Source organism: Bufo bufo, chromosome 4 (assembly GCF_905171765.1).
Source record: "Bufo bufo chromosome 4, aBufBuf1.1, whole genome shotgun sequence".
NCBI lineage: Eukaryota > Metazoa > Chordata > Amphibia > Anura > Bufonidae > Bufo > Bufo bufo.
In genome coordinates, this window is record NC_053392.1 from 175,569,486 (window position 1) to 175,588,345 (window position 18,860).

The 18,860-nt window shown below is 45.7% G+C and overlaps 1 protein-coding gene across 2 annotated transcripts in view; it reads right to left on the reverse strand.

Annotated features, from left to right (window-relative positions):
- The window catches only part of DHX36 (DEAH-box helicase 36), a 93,450-nt gene extending 75,548 nt beyond the window's left edge, over positions 1–17,902 (reverse strand). Inside the window, exons 1-9 of one of the 2 annotated variants that reach the window (XM_040428128.1) lie at positions 17,587–17,902; positions 16,077–16,210; positions 13,147–13,194; positions 11,684–11,879; positions 9,755–9,793; positions 8,034–8,204; positions 7,504–7,583; positions 1,543–1,617; positions 1,280–1,446 (exon numbers count right to left, since the gene is read on the reverse strand). In XM_040428128.1, coding sequence (XP_040284062.1) covers positions 1,280–1,446; positions 1,543–1,617; positions 7,504–7,583; positions 8,034–8,204; positions 9,755–9,793; positions 11,684–11,879; positions 13,147–13,194; positions 16,077–16,210; positions 17,587–17,793 — 1,117 coding nt within the window. In that variant the 5' untranslated portion in view covers positions 17,794–17,902. The remainder of the gene's footprint in view (positions 1–1,279; positions 1,447–1,542; positions 1,618–7,503; positions 7,584–8,033; positions 8,205–9,754; positions 9,794–11,683; positions 11,880–13,146; positions 13,195–16,076; positions 16,211–17,586) is intronic. The other variant, XM_040428129.1, reaches the window with a different exon arrangement.
- Between the last annotated feature and the right edge of the window lie 958 nt (positions 17,903–18,860).

The window sequence follows — 18,860 nt, forward strand, 5'->3', positions numbered from 1 at the left end:
GCGGAAAAAGAAAGTCACATAGCAGCTTTATTAGACTTCTCACATGTAACTTCCTGTCAGCAGTGGGTGCGCAGCAAGATTACAGACAGGGACGGATTGGAAACAAAAAGTGGTACCATGTTGTAAGCTGGTCCAAATTGAGAGGCGAGGCCAACTCAAGTAGACAGGGTCAGCAATACAATAGTGCAGCACACACTACCGCCCCAGCAGACCCTAATACTGGAAGCTGCGAGGAGAGTTCAGATGGCCCCTGGACATCGGCCCACCGGGAAGTTTCCTTGTAGGGTCTATGGCCAGTCTGCCCCTGATCCCAGAGAAGGTAACTGAAGGTTAGGCAGTGTGTCACCGCAGCAGCCCATTTCCCACCCAGTGTCCCAGCGTTAGCTCATCCGCCCAACCCAAGCAGCAGCACTTCCTGCCAGGCGCTTGCCATCAGAGAGCCGGGCACAATCTTTATTAGCAGTCTTCAAACATCACTGGCCCCGAATATGCTGATCACATGACTGGGACCAGTGATGTTTGCAGAGAACTAATAAAGATTATACCATGCTCTCTGACAGCACGCACCTAACAGAGCAGGGCCGAATCAATGCATGTGTCATCAGCACCATTTTTCGTCTTGCGCCTGCTACACTCGGATTAAAGGGATTGTCCGGGTTCTGAACCCGAACATAACCCCTTCTTCACCCAGGCAGCCCCTCTGAGTGGAGCATCGAAGTGCAGGGCAAGGGCTTTTTCAGCAGATCCCATACGTACCGGGTCTCTGCATGGGAATGCTAGGCGGAGGTTTCCGCCTAACAGTGAGCCCGATGACGTAACCGGCACTAATGGGCGAGCTTTAGCGCTGCCCTAGCCTGTAAAACAGCCTACGGCAGCGCTAAAGCCCACCCATTAGTGCTGGTATAGCAACTGGGAGCACTGCTAGGGGGAATTCTCCGCCTAGCAGTGTAAAAATATAAACAAAACTAGGGGGAGCATGAAAAGCGTATAGGCGCCTATAGAATAAGACGCTATCACGAGGATAGAGGATCATGTCCCACATGTTCTGTACTGTAATAAAGTAAGTCTTTATACCCCATATTTCCCATCGTTTCACCTGTAGTTTTTGCCCATACTAAAATAGCATCAAGTATGACACAGAGCTTACACAGATGTACGACATGGAGCTCCATGAGCTGTGGTTTGTGTTTAGAAGATTATGGAAGAATCAGTACCATGGTCCCATTCTAGATGCTAAGCAGATGGATCTCAAAGAGCGGCAGTACAAGGGAGAACTAACCAAAATACTGAGAAAACTTTGCAGCATTCAGTGTGGCGCTCATTAATATGACCTTCAGATCCGGACGTATCTTCAAAAGATCTTTTACTATGGCCATGAGCATGTCAGATTGCAAATTCCTCTCGTGGACTTCATCTATCACGACATGGCTGACGCTGATCAACCGCCTGAAAGAAAGAAAGAAAGAAAAATTTTAAGAAAAAAAAGGTGCGGGAAATGCTCAGGTGAACAGAGATCATTCACACACAATGAAGAGCACTTACTGATCGGACTGAAGCCACTGCAGGACTACGCCGGTTGTACAGTACAAAATAGACCCTTGTTTCCGTGGCAACTGACTAAAAAAATAAAAAATTATTCAAGAAAAAGAAAAGAATTATAAAATATCTGAAAAACACAAATCAATGATAAAGCAACATAACTATACACGATGTACAAAGAACGTGCCAGTGTTAGCGAGGACAATGCTGTGACTCAGCCTTCACATAAAAGCCATATTATAGGGGTTTTCCCAGAATCAAAACTCATCCCTATACATATGATAGGGAATAACTGTGAAGTCCGACTCCACCAATCACAAGCACAGTCTCCTGTCCCCCACTTAAAGGGGTTATCCAATAGTACAGATACCCCCGACAATGCCCGGGCCCCTCCTATAGACAAAACTTACCCGGTCATCAGCACCTGCGTCCCTCCAGATTGCTGCACGGCCACCGCTGCATTTCCCCTTCACGCAGATCAAAACATACGGCGACGGGGGGAGCAGCCAATAGCAGGCCGAGACAGTGACCAGCTTTCCCTAGCGTCACCCACAATGCTAGGGAGGCTGGTCACTATCGCGGCCTGCTATTCGGTGCTTCCCCCCTTGTTGCCGGATGTTTTGATCCACGCAAGGGGGAGATGCAGCGGTGGCCGTGCAGGGATCCAGAGGGACGCAGGTGCCGTTGACCGAGTAAGTATCGTCTATAGGAGGGGCATCTGTACTATTGAATAACCCCTTTAAACGGAATGGCAGTCAAGCATACGCACTGCTCTGGAGCTCTATTCAAAATCTATGGGACTTAAAGGGGTTGTGTCCTCTCAAACACTGGTGGCATAATCGCTAGGATATGCCACCAGTGTCTGATAGCCATTATCTCTAAAACGTAGCCCACAAAGTGAAGGAGAGAAGACTGCACTCGGCTATTTTCGTCAGTCCCACAGAAATGAACGGAGGGCAGCCATGCACCACTCTCCTTCACTGTGTGGTCTCCATTTTAGTGATAGATGCAGCTCCCAGAGGTGGGTCCTCTAGCTATCAGACATTGGTGGCATATCCCACCAGCTCCTAGGTCCTCAGGCATGCGCATTAATCCATCTGTAAACAGAGTGTGGGGAAAAATTAAGTCCAGACACAGGTGCCGTACTACCACACTCTTGAATAAAAAGTTAAAGTTCTTACGCATGCGCATTGCATGCTTGCAAAGGAATGATGCGATGATTAGAAAATGTATAAGTATAGACGCATGCTCAGTATCGCTACACCTTCGATCAAAAATTCAAAGTTCTCACGCATGCACAGTACGCAAGTATGAAAGTAAGGTTAAAAGTTTAAGTATAGGCGCATGCGCAGTACTTTCGATTATAAAATACTTTCGATTATAAAATTTAAGTCCTTGCGCATGTACATGCGATGATTAGAAAGATGTCTAAGTTTAGACGCATGCTCAATATCGTCACATCTCTGATCAAAAATGTTAATTTCTTACGCATGCGCAGCACGTAAATATGAACGCAAGTCGAAAAGTCTAAGTATAGGCACATGCGCAGTACGGTCAAATCCTGGCTTGCAAAATTAAAGTTCTCACGCATGCGCAGACGTATGTGATAATTAGAAAGTGCAGAAATATAAACGCATGCTCAGTAGAGTTACATCCCCGATCGAAAATTTAAAAATCTCTCGCGCATGCGCAGCGTGCAAGTATGAACATAAGATGAAAAATCTAAGTATAGACACTTGTGCAGTACTATCACACTTTTGTCAATACAATTAAGTTCTTGCGCATGCGTATGCGCATGGGATGATTAGGAAATGTCTAAGTATAGACACATGCTCAGTATCGTTACATCTCTGATTAAAGATTCTAAGTTCTTGCGCATGCGCAGTACATAAGAATGTGACCTGAAAAGTCTAAGTATAGGCGCATACGCAGTACTATCACATTTCCGATTATAAAATTAAACCGCCTCCGGACCGCCTAACGCAGGATCGCGTTCCGGAGGCGGCAGTCTCGGGCAGAGTCACGCATATACGAGTCATCTCACGAGAGGCGAGATTTCCTGTGAACGCGCGCACACAGGCGCGCGCGTTCACAGGAACTGCAGGTAAGCGAGTGGACCTACAGCCTGCCAGCGGCGATCGTTCGCTGGTAGGCTGTAGATGCAATTTTTTTGACCCCTAACAGGTATATTAGACGCTGTTTTGATAACAGCGTCTAATATACCTGCTACCTGGTCCTCTGGTGGTCCCTTTTGCTTGGATCGACCACCAGAGGACACAGGCAGCTCTGTAATAAGTAGCACCAAGCACCACACTACACTACACCCCCCCCTGTCACTTATTAACCCCTGATCACCCCCCTGTCATTGATCACCCCCCCCCTGTAAGGCTCCATTCAGATGTCCGTATGTGTTTTACGGATCCACGGATACATGGATCGGATCCGCAAAACACATACGGACGTCTGAATGGAGCCTTACAGGGGGGTGATCACCCCATATAGACTCCCTGATCACCCCCCTGTCATTGATCACCCCCCTGTAAGGCTCCATTCAGATGTCCGTATGTGTTTTACGGATCCATGGATCGGATCCGCAAAACACATACGGACGTCTGAATGGAGCCTTACAGGGGGGTGATCACCCCATATAGACTCCCTGATCACCCCCCTGTCATTGATCACCCCCATGTAAGGCTCCATTCAGACATCCGTTTGTGTTTTGCGGACCCGATCCGTGGATCCGCAAAACACATACGGACCTCTGAATGGAGCCTTACAGGGGGGTGATCAATGACAGGGGGGTGATCACCCTATATAGACTCCCTGATCACCCCCCTGTAAGGTTCCACTTTTTCTTACAAAGTCTCATATTCCACTAACTTGTGACAAAAAATAAAATCTCACATGAACTCACCATACCCCTCACGGAATCCAAATGCGTAAAATTTTTTAGACATTTATATTCCAGACTTCTTCTCACACTTTAGGGCCCCTAAAATGCCAGGGCAGTATAAATACCCCACATGTGACCCCATTTCGGAAAGAAGACACCCCAAGGTATTCGCTGAGGGGCATATTGAGTCCATGAAAGATTTAACATTTTGTCCCAAGTTAGCGGAAAGGGAGACTTTGTGAGAAAAAAAAATAAAATCAATTTCCGTTAACTTGTGCCAAAAAAAAAAAATCTTCTATGAACTCGCCATGCCCCTTATTGAATACCTTGGGGTGTCTTCTTTCCAAAATGGGGTCACATGTGGGGTAGTTATACTGCCCTGGCATTTTAGGGGCCCTAAAGCGTGAGAAGAAGTCTGGGATCCAAATGTCTAAAAATGCCCTCCTAAAAGGAATTTGGGCCCCTTAGCGCATCTAGGCTGCAAAAAAGTGTCACACATGTGGTATCGCCGTACTCAGAAGTTGGGCAATGTGTTTTGGGGTGTCATTTTACATATACACATGCTGGGTGAGATAAATATCTTGGTCAAATGCCAACTTTGTATAAAAAAATGGGAAAAGTTGTCTTTTGCCAAGATATTTCTCTCACCCAGCATGGGTATATGTAAAAAGACACCCCAAAACACATTTCCCTACTTCTTCTGAGTACGGCGATACCAGATGTGTGACAGTTTTTTGCAGCCTAGGTGGGCAAAGGGGCCCACATTCCAAAGTGCACCTTTCGGATTTCACAGTGCATTTTTTACACATTTTGATTTCAAACTACTTCTCACACATTAGGGCCCCTAAAATGCCAGGGCAGTATAACTACCCCACAAGTGACCCCATTTTGGAAAGAAGACACCCCAAGGTATTTTGTGATGGGCATAGTGAGTTCATTGAAGTTTTTATTTTTTGTCACAAGTTAGTGGAATATGAGACTTTGTAAAGAAAAAAAAAAAAATAAAATCATAATTTTCCGCTAACTTGTGACAAAAAATAAAAAGTTATATGAAATAACTATGCCCATCAGCGAATACCTTAGGGTGTCTACTTTCCGAAATGGGGTCATTTGTGGGGTGTTTGTACTGTCTGGCCATTGTAGAACCTCAGGAAACATGACAGGTGCTCAGAAAGTCAGAGCTGCTTCAAAAAGTGGAAATTCACATTTTTGTACCATAGTTTGTAAACGCTATAACTTTTACCCAAACCATTTTTTTTACCCAAACATTTTTTTTTTATCAAAGACATGTAGAACAATAAATTTAGAGAAAAATTTATATATGGATGTCGTTTTTTAAAAAAAAAATTTACAACTGAAAGTGAAAAATGTCATTTTTTTGCAAAAATTTCGTTAAATTTCGATTAATAACAAAAAAAGTAAAAAAATGTCAGCAGCAATGAAATACCACCAAATGAAAGCTCTATTAGTGAGAAGAAAAGGAGGTAAAATTCATTTGGGTGGTAAGTTGTATGACCGAGCAATAAACCGTGAAAGTAGTGTAGTGCAGAATTGTAAAAAGTGGTCTGGTCATTAAGGGTGTTTAAGCTAGGGGGGCTGAAGTGGTTAAAGTTCCTGCGCATGCGCAGGCAATGATTAGAGGATGTCAAAGTATAGACGCATGCTCAGTATCGTTATACCTCAGATTAAAAACTTTAAGTTCTTGCGCATGCGCAGTACGCAAATATGAACGCAAGTTGTAAAGTCTAAGTATAGGCGCATGCGCAGTACCAGTCAGCCCTTCGATTGCAAAATTTAAGTTCTTGCGCATGCGCAGTATGCAAGAACGAACGCAAGACGCGAATATATGACGAAAACATATTAATGAAGGTTTTTGATTGGGCCACTAGACTGTCAATCAAGATGCTTAGCAGCGATTGGCTGCAGAATATCCAACGATCCACCCACAGAGGTTAAAAGAGCAATTTTGAAAAGCATTCTTGTTGATAGTAGCTCCATTCCCCTGAAGAAGCCACGTTCAGTGGTGAAACATGTTGGGGGAGCTCTTGTCTTAAGATTTTAGATTAGGCTAGGTAGGACCATGAGTCATGGTGAGGAGTAACTGCAGACTCCTCTGAATCCTGACCACAAGCGGTGGAGATCCGCGTTAAAAATATATAGACATGGAAAACAAATGATTTAAAGCGACTTTACAGACGACCTCCAAACATAAATTCCATCAAGGCGAATAAAGTTTATCGCTAAAACAGAAAGCAAAAGGCAGATGGATGGATGGTATGGAGGCAGAATACATGGGTGATTTAACCCTTATCTCTGCCCACAGAGTCCTGCTGCACCTAGAATTTTTAAGTTTTCCTTTTTTCTCCCGTTTTATATTATTCTTAATAGATAAAATAAATGTTATATTTTAACTTGACTGGAAACGGGAGTCTACTAGTCTAGGCAACTAGGCTATTTGAATTATATAATTTGAATTTCCTGGGTCTAAAGGGTCTTTGAAATATCATCCCACCAACATGCCACCAATGCTTGAGATGACACAGCCCCTACAAAGAGAGAGCGGTGTCCAGCATGCAACCTCAACCACTGCTCAACTGAACTCTGATGAGTGGGACCCCCGGCAATCAGACAGCAATAAGGGCATGTGCACACAAAAATTATCCACCGTGAATTTGCAGTTTGAACGGCTATGGGGGGTGAACACAAATTAACCCCTTTTGATGGGGCTGATCCGCATGCAGGTAAATCACATCTTGGTGGGAATTTGAAATCCATGTGGAATGAACATCAAAATCAGTATTAAAAAAAAGCTGAATGTTCAACATAGATAGAAACTATCATTTGGTTGCATATTCACTGAATACACAATCCTGTAAGTACTGGTTGATGGACGTGGACTTAGCAAAGTCATCAACTGACATCCACATATTAACCCTCGAGAGCTTGTTTTTTTAGCATAAAATATTACTTCTATAACTCTGAAATCTACCATCTCATGATCTCAATTACTGTGCATCTCCATAAGACAATGACAGGGTTAGCCTGTTCTATGGTTTACAAACACCACATACCATTCAAGACGTATTTGGTAGCCAGTGCTGCATCCCCTGCCACAGGGCTCAGCTCGCTCTGCAGCCACACGTTCTGCTACCTAGAAGGAAAAAAGTATGATGGGTTATAATTAACTAATCACTATTAAAAGGGAGTTACCAGATTCTTCACGGACAAGGAGAAGTGAGCCTCTGTGATCATGGCATGGTAGCTGCTGTGGTGCGGTGCCTGTGGGCACTGTGTTGTGGCAGTCTCCATGTGGTGCCGCACCCCACAGTACACAGAGCATTGTATAACACATGGATGTGCAGTTCAGGTCCAGGCAGTGACCACAGAAAGGAGTGGAGCTCGGGTGCAACAAGAGCAATGGTGACGCCCTCATTGCACCAAAGGCCTAATTTGCATATTAATAATAAAATAAAAAAACACAACTCGACTTTCAAATGCATGTATAACAGCACCATATACATACAGAAAACTATGACTAGAGTATATACAAGCGTGGTAAAAAAAAGCTGTGGATTCTGTAGCAACAGCGGTTCCATCTTACCGAAATTGCGCTGATTCTTCGGGGCTGTGTACACACAATGTGACAAGCAGAGCCTTTTCCTCTGTTAATAAAATCGTCCAGAATAAACTGAGTTACTTGCGTGGTCTTCCCACATCCGGTCTCTCCGCTAATGACTGTCACTCGATTGGCATGTACTATTTTAATGATCTCCTGAAATATATTTATAAAAACAATGAGTATAAGGCTTCTCCCTGTATTACAGAACTGGATAGATCCATAGTAGACTGTTATTGGCCCATAATCTACAGCCACGTACCATTGACAGGTTGCCTCAAGAATCATACAGAATGGTGGCATTCTCCAACACAGTGTTAGGGTCCATTCACACGTCCGCAATTTCGTTCCGCATTTTGTGGAACGGAATTGCGGACCCATTCATTTCTATGGGGCAGCACGATGTGCTGCCCGGACACAGAATTGCGGACCCGCACTTCCGGTGAGCAATTCCGTTCCCGAAAAAAATAGAACATGTCCTATTCTTGTCCGCAATTGCGGACAAGAATAGGCATATTCAATTAGTGCCGGCAATGTGCGGTACACAAAATGCGGAACGCACATTGCCACTGTCCGTGTTTTGCGGATCCGTGGATCCGCAAAACACGTTACAGACATGTGAATGGACCCTTAAGCTGAGTGATGTCTGTCACACATTACACGACATGATAAATGACATGAATACCCTGCACTGTTCTTTCTGTGCACTATGACCAGTTTTTAAGGACAAAACGTTGTCTTTAGGTTTCCATCGGGGGTATACACAAGCATCATCACCAAAAAGATGCAATGAAGAACACTTGAAATTCAAGACTTTTTTTTTATATAAACCCCCCTATGGAAAAGGAGAAAAAGGACTTGTGATACTTGTAATTATTTTCAAAAATGTATTCTTTTAAGAACACATAGGGTACAAGAATTAAATTATGAAGAACTGGGTAGCTGAAAATGGGAATTCTATGTCTCAGAAGATAGAAAACTTTTACAAGAGGAACCAGTGATCGTGATCCGACAGTGATCATCTCAGGCTACTCTCCATTTCAACTAAATCTGGTTAAAGTTTTCTAAAATATAATTTAGCCAGAAAATATTTTCATCAGTAGGGGTAATGCCTCATGCACACAACGGTTGTGTGTTTGGCGGTCTGCAAATTGCGGATCCGCAAAACACGGATGGCAATTTGCGGAACTGCGCGGACAGCCATTAATATAACTGCCTATTCTTGTCTGCAAAACGGACAAGAATAGGACAGGTTATATTTTTTTTGTGGACCACGGAACGGAGCAACAGATGCGGACAGCACATGGAATGCTGTCCGCATCTTTTGTGGCCCCACTGAAGTGAATGGGTCCACATCCGAGCCGCAGTATTTGGACCCAAACAAAGGTCGTGTGCATGAGGCCTAAAGGTGCTGAAACCTCTACCAATCGCTAAAACAAAGTAAGCTCTACCCCTTTAATGTTCGGCTCTGCTTGGCTCTCCAAAATGGAGTAGAGGTCAGATTTAATAGAAGTCCACAGACCGTCTGTGAACCCGTAGTCCTCTTGCTCCACTTTGCAAACAGAAGCTGGGCGTTTCTGCCATACTCACTGAGGGTCTCACATACCACCACCGATAAAAGGTTCTGATGAGTCAGAAGATTGTTAAAAATTTTATCTAACGGTTAGGGAAAAGTAACAATGATCCATTATCGTTTTTTTCCTTACCTCTTTCATATTGTATGAAGGTAACTTTTGACGAAATACCTGGTAAAAAACAAAACAAAACAAAAAAACTGAGAACTTCACTAAGTCATGGATTGAACATGCTGACTAACTTTGATGTGATCGTCAGTTTACAAGAAGCTAATTCCAAAGTGACAACCCCTATGGCGGTAATTCCTGCGGTCAATATTGAATGGCCAAAGAAAGTGAACGGAAAAGTGACAAAATCTGTAAGGAAATAAACATAAAACTCCCCATTCACAATTTTTTTTTTATATATTATATATATATATATATATATATATATATATATATATATATATATATATATATATATATTTAAAAAAATCAATAATCTGAGTTTAGACTTAGGCCTCTTTCAGACGGGCGTTGCGGGAACACGCGCAATTTTTCCGCGCGAGTGCAAAACATTGTAAGGCGTTTTGCACGCGTGTGAGAAAAATCGAGCATCTTTGGTACCCAAACCCGAACTTCTTCACAGAAGTTCGGACTTGGGATTGGTGTTCTGTAGATTGCTATTATTTTCCCTTATAACCATGTTATAAGGGAAAATAATACATTCTGAATACAGAATGCATAGTACAATAGTGTTGGAGGGGTTAAAAAAATATTAAAAAAATATTTAACTCACCTTAATCCACTTGAACGCGTAGCCGGCATCGCTTCTGTCTGTCTTCTGTGCTGTGTGCAGCAACAGGACCTGTGGTGACGTCACTCCGGTCATCACATGATACATCACCATGGTAAAAGATCATGTGATGGACCATGTGATGACCATGTGCACACAGCACAGAAGACAGACAGAAGACATGCCGGCTACGCAATCAAGTGGATTAAGGTGAGTTAAATTATTTTTTTTAATCCCTCCAGCGCTATTTTACTATGAATTCTGTATTCAGAATGCTATTATTTTCCCTTATAACCATGTTATAAGGGAAAACAATAATGATCGGGTCTCCATCCTGATCGTCTCCTAGCAACCGTGCGTGAAAATCGCACCGCATCCGCACTTGCTTGCAGATGCTTGCGATTTTGACGCAACCCCATTCATTTCTATGGGGCCTGCGTTACGTGAAAAACGCACAAAATAGAGCATGCTGCGATTTTCACGCAACGCACAAGTGATGCGTGAAAATAACCGCTCATGTGAACAGCCCCATAGAAATGAATGGGTCGGTATTCAGTGCGGGTGCAATGCGTTCAACTCACGCATCGCATCCGCGCGGAATACTCGCCCGTGTGAAAGGGGCCTTAGATTTAAAATTAAAGAGGATGCATCACTTCAGCACATGGCATTTATCATGTAGAGAAAGTTAAGACAAGACACTTACTAATGCATTGTTATTATCCATATTGCCTCCTTTGCTGGCTTTTTTTATCACATTACACATTGCTCGTTTCCATAGTTACGACCACCCTACAGTCCATCAGCGGTGGTCGTGCTTGCACACTATAGGAAAAAGCACCGGCCTATGTGCACTCCCACAGTCCTGGCCACAAGAGAGGCTGGCAATTTTTCCTATAGTGTGCAAGAACGGCCACCGCTGATGGATTGCAGGGTGGTCGTATCCATGGAAACGAGCAGTGTATAATGTGATGGAAAAATTAATCCAGCCAGAAAAGGAATCAATATGGACAATCACAATACATTAGTAAGTGAGTTGTATTATAATGTCCTTTGCTGAAGTGAGACAGTCGCTGGGGACCCCACTGATCATGAGAACAGGAGTCCTGTGTTCCCTGTTCCTCCTCACTACAGGACAGAGTCCACAGCTCAGTGAGCATGCTCGCCTCCTAATCATAACTGGAGAGAGGGTGCAATGAATTTTGTGATCAGTGGGACCATCCCCGTGATCGGTGATAAATAAGTTCTAAGAAAATCCCTTTAACAGATCAATACCAAACCGGCACCTGCATTTCACGGTATCTACTATCGGTCCTTTTATCCTGCAGTTCTTCTTTAAGGCGTCGATCCAAGGCTGCATTAACTCTGTTCTCTCCATAACAGGACGCAGCAAATTTCTCCTGCTCCGCCTCCTCCTCATCATCATCCCAGGCATCTTTCACGTCATCTTCTGCCAATGCGATTTCAGGGGCGGCACTATTTCTGATGTGAACAATTACCCAATGTAAAACAGGATGTCCGCTAGCACATATACATGTACATCTACACATGGCATTACAGCTTAGGCTACTTTCACACCTGCGTTAGGTGCGGATCCGTCTGGTATCTGCACAGACGGATCCGCACCTATAATGCAAACGCTTAGATCCGTTCAGAACGGATCCGTTTGCATTATCATGAAAAAAAAAATTATTATTTTTTTTGTTTTTTTTGTTCATGATAATGCAAACGGATCCGTTTTGACTTTACATTGAAAGTCAATGGGGGACGGATTCGTTTGAAAACTGAGCCATATTGTGTCAACTTCAAACGGATCCGTCCCCATTGACTTACATTGTAAGTCTGGACGGATCCGTTTGCTTCCGCACGGCCAGGCGGACACCCGAACGCTGCAAGCTGCGTTCAGGGGTCCGCCTGCTGAGCGGAGCGGAGGACAAACGGTGCCAAACTGATGCATTCTGACCCGTTCGGGGCCGCTTGTGAGACCATTCAAACGGAGCTCACAAGCGGAGCCCCGAACGCTAGTGTGAAAGTAGCCTTACATGATACATGTGAACTGCATTCTGAACAGTCTCAGGCTGGCAGCATCCCCTGACCATACTGTCTGCTGCCTGTAACTGATCTGAGGGATCATTACAACATTGAGTTGCACGTTGTGACCCAACAAGATCTACAAATGCTGCTCGACAGCCTCACATCAGTTTCATATCCATCAAAAACGTAATATCGCATATAACCAAAGCTTCTTAGGGGTTGTCTCAGCATAGACACTGGTGGCATATCTCTAGAATATGGCCAGATGTCTTATTCACAAGAATCTGACCACTAAGGCCTCTTTCACACAGGCGAGTTTTCAACGCGGGTGGACGCGTGAGTTAAACGCATTGCACTTGCACTGAATCCTGACCCATTCATTTCTATGGGGCTGTGCACATCAACAGTGATTTTCACGCATCACTTGTGCGTTGCGTGAAAATCGCAGCATGCTCTATACTGTGCATTTTTCACGCAACGCAGGCTCCATAGAAGTAAATGGGGCTGCGGGAAAATCGCAATCATCCGCAAGCAAGTGCGGATGTGGTGCGATTTTCACGCATGGTTACTAGGAGACGATCGGGATGGGGACCCAATCTTTATTATTTTCCCTTATAACATGGTTATAAGGGAAAATAATAGCATTCTTAATACAGAATGCTAAGTAAATTAGGGATAGAGGGGTTAAAATAATAATAATAATAATTAAACTCACCTCACCCACTTGTTCGCGCTGCCCGGCTTCTCTTTCTTCTTCGAGGACCTAGGAGGAAAAGGACATTTGGTGACGTCATTACGCTCATCACATGATCAATCACCATATTAATGGGCTATGTGGCGGACAATGTGATGAGCACAGTGACGTCACCAAAAAGGTCCTTTTCCTCCTAGGTCCTCAAAGAAGAAGAAGAGAAGAGAAGCCGGGCAGCGTGAACAAGTGGATAAGGTGAGTTTAAATTTATTTTGCATTCTGTATTAAGAATGCTATTATTTTCCCTTATAACCATGGTATAAGGGGAAATAATAAAATCTACACAACACCGAACCAAAACCCGAACCCGAACTTCTGTAAAGAAGTCCGGGTTCGGGTCTGGGTACCAAACATGCATTAAAACGCTTTGCACTCGCACAGAAAAATCACGCATTTTCCCGTGACACACCCGCATCCTATCCGGCTCTCACGCGCGATGCCCGTGTAAAGAGGCCTAACAGGTAAAGAGGCCTGCCGAGGTAAGAATGCCACTACGGAAGCCAGGTCACTCCATCATTGATGGCTACCAATGTCAATACTGAGACAAGCGGATCTGTCCTCTGTTCTGTGATATCATACAGGGACAGGGCCATTGTTCAATAATGCCAATGTCTTAAAGCAGCATTCAAACAATGCACTGGACACGTACAGTTTTAAAGAAAAAGTATGTGAACCCTTTGGAATAATATGGATTTCTGCACAAATTGGTCATAAAATGTGATCTGATCTTCATCTAAGTCACAACAATAGACAATCACAGTCTGCTTAAACTAATAACACACAAAGAATTAAATGTTACCATGTTTTTATTGAACACACCATGTAAACATTCACAGTGCAGGTGGAAAAAGTATGTGAACCCCTAGACTAATGACATCTCCAAGAGCTAATTGGAGTGAGGTGTCAGCCAACTGGAGTCCAATCAATGAGATGAGATTGGAGGTGTTGGTTACAGCTGCCCTGCCCTATAAAAAACACACACCAGTTCTGGAGTGGCATTTCACAAGAAGCATTGCCTGATGTGAATGATGCCTCGCACAAAAGAGCTCTCAGAAGACCTACGATTAAGAATTGTTGACTTGCATAAAGCTGGAAAGGGTTATAAAAGTATCTCCAAAAGCCTTGCTGTTCATCAGTCCACGGTAAGACAAATTGTCTATAAATGGAGAAAGTTCAGCACTGCTGCTACTCTCCCTAGGAGTGGCCGTCCTGTAAAGATGACTGCAAGAGCACAGCGCAGACTGCTCAATGAGGTGAAGAAGAATCCTAGAGTGTCAGCTAAAGACTTACAAAAGTCTCTGGCATATGCTAACATCCCTGTTAGCGAATATACGATACGTAAAACACTAAACAAGAATGGATTTCATGGGAGGATACCACAGAGGAAGCCACTGCTGTCCAAAAAAAACATTGCTGCACGTTTACAGTTTGCACAAGAGCACCTGGATGTTCCACAGCAGTACTGGCAAAATATTCTGTGGACAGATGAAACCAAAGTTGAGTTGTTTGGAAGAAACATACAACACTATGTGTGGAGAAAAGGAGGCACAGCACACCAACATCAAAACCTCATCCTAACTGTGAAGTATGGTGGTGGGGGCATCATGGTTTGGGGCTGCTTTGCTGCGTCAGGGCCTGGACGGATTGCTATCATCGAAAGAAAAATGAATTCCCAAGTTTAATCAAGACATTTTGCAGGAGAACTTAAGGCCATCTGTCCACCAGCTGAAGCTCAACAGAAGATGGGTGTTGCAACAGGACAATGACCCAAAGCATAGAAGTAAATTGACAACAGAATGGCTTAAACAGAAGAAAATACGCCTTCTGGAGTGGCCCAGTCAGAGTCCTGACCTCAACCCGATTGAGATGCTGTGGCATGACCTCAAGAAAGCGATTCACACCAGACATCCCAAGAATATTGCTGAACTGAAACAGTTCTGTAAAGAGGAATGGTCAAGAATTACTACTGACCGTTGTGCACGTCTGATCTGCAACTACAGGAAACGTTTGGTTGAAGTTATTGCTGCCAAAGGAGGTTCGACCAGTTATTAAATACAAGGGTTCACATACTTTTTCCACCTGCACTGTGAATGTTTACATGGTGTGTTCAATAAAAACATGGTAACATTTAATTCTTTGTGTGTTATTAGTTTAAGCAGACTGTGATTGTCTATTGTTGTGACTCAGATGAAGATCAGATCACATTTTATGACCAATTTGTGCAGAAATCCATATCATTCCAAAGGGTTCACATACTTTTTCTTGCATCTGTAGTTTAGGAGTCTGGTATGATCCTGAGGAAAGTGTTCTCCCTGTCCGCCCAATAGTGACTGCCGTGTATGCAGATATATACCAGCCAGCCGGAAAAGACTAATCAGCGGAGGCAGGAGAACATCAGACTCATAACGATCACTCCTAGAAACCCAAATGACACAATATCTTCTTGTGCCATCAGGAGAGCAGACCTGTCCACATACTGCACGGTCCGATGACAGATCCGCTCCTGAAAGGTCTGTACTACTGTACTTGTATTCTCTGGGAATTAACAAGAAACGCACAAATGAATTGACAACTTCTTCTCAAACGGATGCTGACTTTGAATGGAGGGCAGGGCACATCCTTGTCCACTCCAGTCAAACAGGGGGCATCAGATCTCTGTACCTAGAAACTGAAAGCCACAGAATCCAACCAATAAAAATGTCTGACATGTCTTGATGACCATATGAAATATATGCACAGTATTTGGAGCATGGAGAGAAACCCCATGCCTGGATGTAACAGACCCTCCAAATACTGCAGGGTATTATTCATGAGCAGAGCTCCATCATGATGACGGGACGAGCGGAGGCGCACAGCCATATGAGGGACACAGGTGCCATTAATAACAAGAGCACCTTTCATTTTCGGTTGCCCACCACGACTCCTCCGAAGACGGCTCCTGCTTGACATCTCTGCTTTGTGCTTGCACACAGTTCAGAAGATGCGTGATGTGCTGTTCTCTGGATTCATCCATCCGTACCACCGCTCTCTACAGAAAACAGAAAGACCCAGAGATTCATGGATCAAATATTCCACAATTTCAGTCAAGGAGAATTGACTTTGCCTTGAATGCAAAATTCTTATCCTGTAGTAAAGTCCTTCTCATATCTCTACCACTCCTTCCCATCTGCTGTGCAGGGAACGGAGCCACATTCACCTGAAGGAAGTTGTGGTGCCATTCACTGCACGGCGGGTATGAGGGAGCGCTCTTTGCTTCAGGATCAGTGGGTGTCCTAGAAGTCACAAAAGCATGGCATTTACCTAGAGTTAACTGAAGATGGATGGCGGTGATGTGAGCGATATGGAATTCTAAGACAAAGAACATCTGTTGCTCGTGGTGGGAGCATCTCTAAGCTAGCCATTAGCTATTTGAAGAGGTTACAGCACTAAGCTGAATGCAATCGTCTCTTCCTCAGCCTGTGACAGGTGTCCCATGGGAGGGGGGATGACGAGGACAGGTGTCCCATGGGGAGGGGGGGATGACGAGGACAGGTGTCCCATGGGGAGGGGGGGGTGACGAGGACAGGTGTCCCATGGGGAGGGGGGGGGTGACGAGGACAGGTGTCCCATGGGGAGGGGGGGGTGACGAGGACAGGTGTCCCATGGGGAGGGGGGGGGGACGAGGACAGGTGTCCCATGGGGAGGGGGGGGGGTGACGAGGACAGGTGTCCCATGGGGAGGGGGGGGTGACGAGGACAGGTGTCCCATGGGGAGGGGGGGGTGACGAGGACAGGTGTCCCATGGGGAGGGGGGGGGTGACGAGGACAGGTGTCCCATGGGGAGGGGGGGGTGACGAGGACAGGTGTCCCATGGGGAGGGGGGGGATGACGAGGACAGGTGTCCCATGGGGAGGGGGGGGGTGACGAGGACAGGTGTCCCATGGGGAGGGGGGGGGATGACGAGGACAGGTGTCCCATGGGGAGGGGGGGGGTGACGAGGACAGGTGTCCCATGGGGAGGGGGGGATGACGAGGACAGGTGTCCCATGGGGAGGGGGGGGGGTGACGAGGACAGGTGTCCCATGGGGAGGGGGGGGGATGACGAGGACAGGTGTCCCATGGGGAGGGGGGGGTGACGAGGACAGGTGTCCCATGGGGAGGGGGGGGGGTGACGAGGACAGGTGTCCCATGGGGGGGGGGGGGGTGACGAGGACAGGTGTCCCATGGGCAGGGGGGGATGATGAGGACAGGTGTGACAGGGGGGATGCTGAGGACAGGTGTGACAGGGGGGGATGCTGAGGACAGGTGTGACAGGGGGGGATGCTGAGGACAGGTGTGACAGGGGGGATTCTGAGGACAGGTGTGACAGGGGGGGATGCTGAGGACGGTGTCACAGATGCTGAACACAGGGCACATGACAGACTTACCTCCAACCTCTCCCTTTCTTTTCTCTTCGGGCCCTGCCTTCGTGCATACCACATTCCTATCTCCCGGCCTCTCAGGTGCGGCGGTGGTCTTTCCCTCACACCTTCGCCTGCCTCACTGGAAGAGCCCCCATCGTGGTAGGATGAGGAGGATCCTCGCCCTCTACCCCCACGACCCCGGCCCCATCCTTTCCGATGCTCGTAACTCATGCCTCTGGATGATGGCGCAGAAGAAAAAAAAACTACCGGGACCACCTTAGCCAAACCGTCACCGGCACAGCTGCACGAGACTCGAACCAGCCGAAAATTGGTCCAGTCAGGCCACCGTACGGAGTGGAAACGCGCGTGCGCCCATAGGGTTGATGTTAGCATGGAGTTGCTAGAAGGAGAAGTGACGTCATGGGTCACGTGACTCTATGTTATATAGCAGGGATCTCAGCAACCTTCGGCACTCCAGCTGTGGTGAAACTACGACTCCCAGCATGCACACTTGCTTAGCTATTTTCAGGACTCCCATAAAAGTGAATGGAGCATGCTGGGAGTCGTAGTTTCAACACATCTGGAGTGCCGAAGGTTGCTGACTGCTGTATATAGGAAGATCGCCTTCTTCCAGCAGAACAGTGGGAGTTTGTGCCCGGTTCTTGGGCTGGTCACGGTTGGTTCAGCTGATGGGACTGTGTGAGAAAGGGAGTTCGGGGGGGTGGTGCGGGAACAATGAGCATCATTTGGGGAGAAATGTTTTATTTTGGGGTGCAAGAAGTGAAGGGAGGCAAAGCAGGCGAGAGACCGTGGGTGGTCGTAGAATGTAGTGTGCTGGGGGGGGGGGGGGGCAGTGTCTCTCTTTTAATGCAAGTCACTCAGATCTTAGGATACTTTCACAAGTTTCACACTTGAGGCAGAGTGATCCGGCAGGCAGTTCCATCACCGGAACTGCCTGCCGGATCCGTCAAAATGTACGCAAACTGATGGCATTTGTAAGGCTACTTTCACACTTGCGGCAGAGAGATCCGGCAAGCAGTTCCGTCGCCGGAACTGCCTGCCGGATCAGGCAAAATGTATGCTAACTGATGGCATTATTAAGACTGATCAGGATCCTTATCAGTCTTAAAAATGCCTGATCAGTCGAAAAAATGCATTGAAATGCCGGATCCGTCTTTCCGGTGTCATCCGGCAAAAACGGATCCGGCATTTATTTTTTCACCTTTTTTCAGTCTGCGCATGCGCATACCGGAAGGACGGATCCGGTATTCTGAATGCCGGATCCGTCACTAATACAT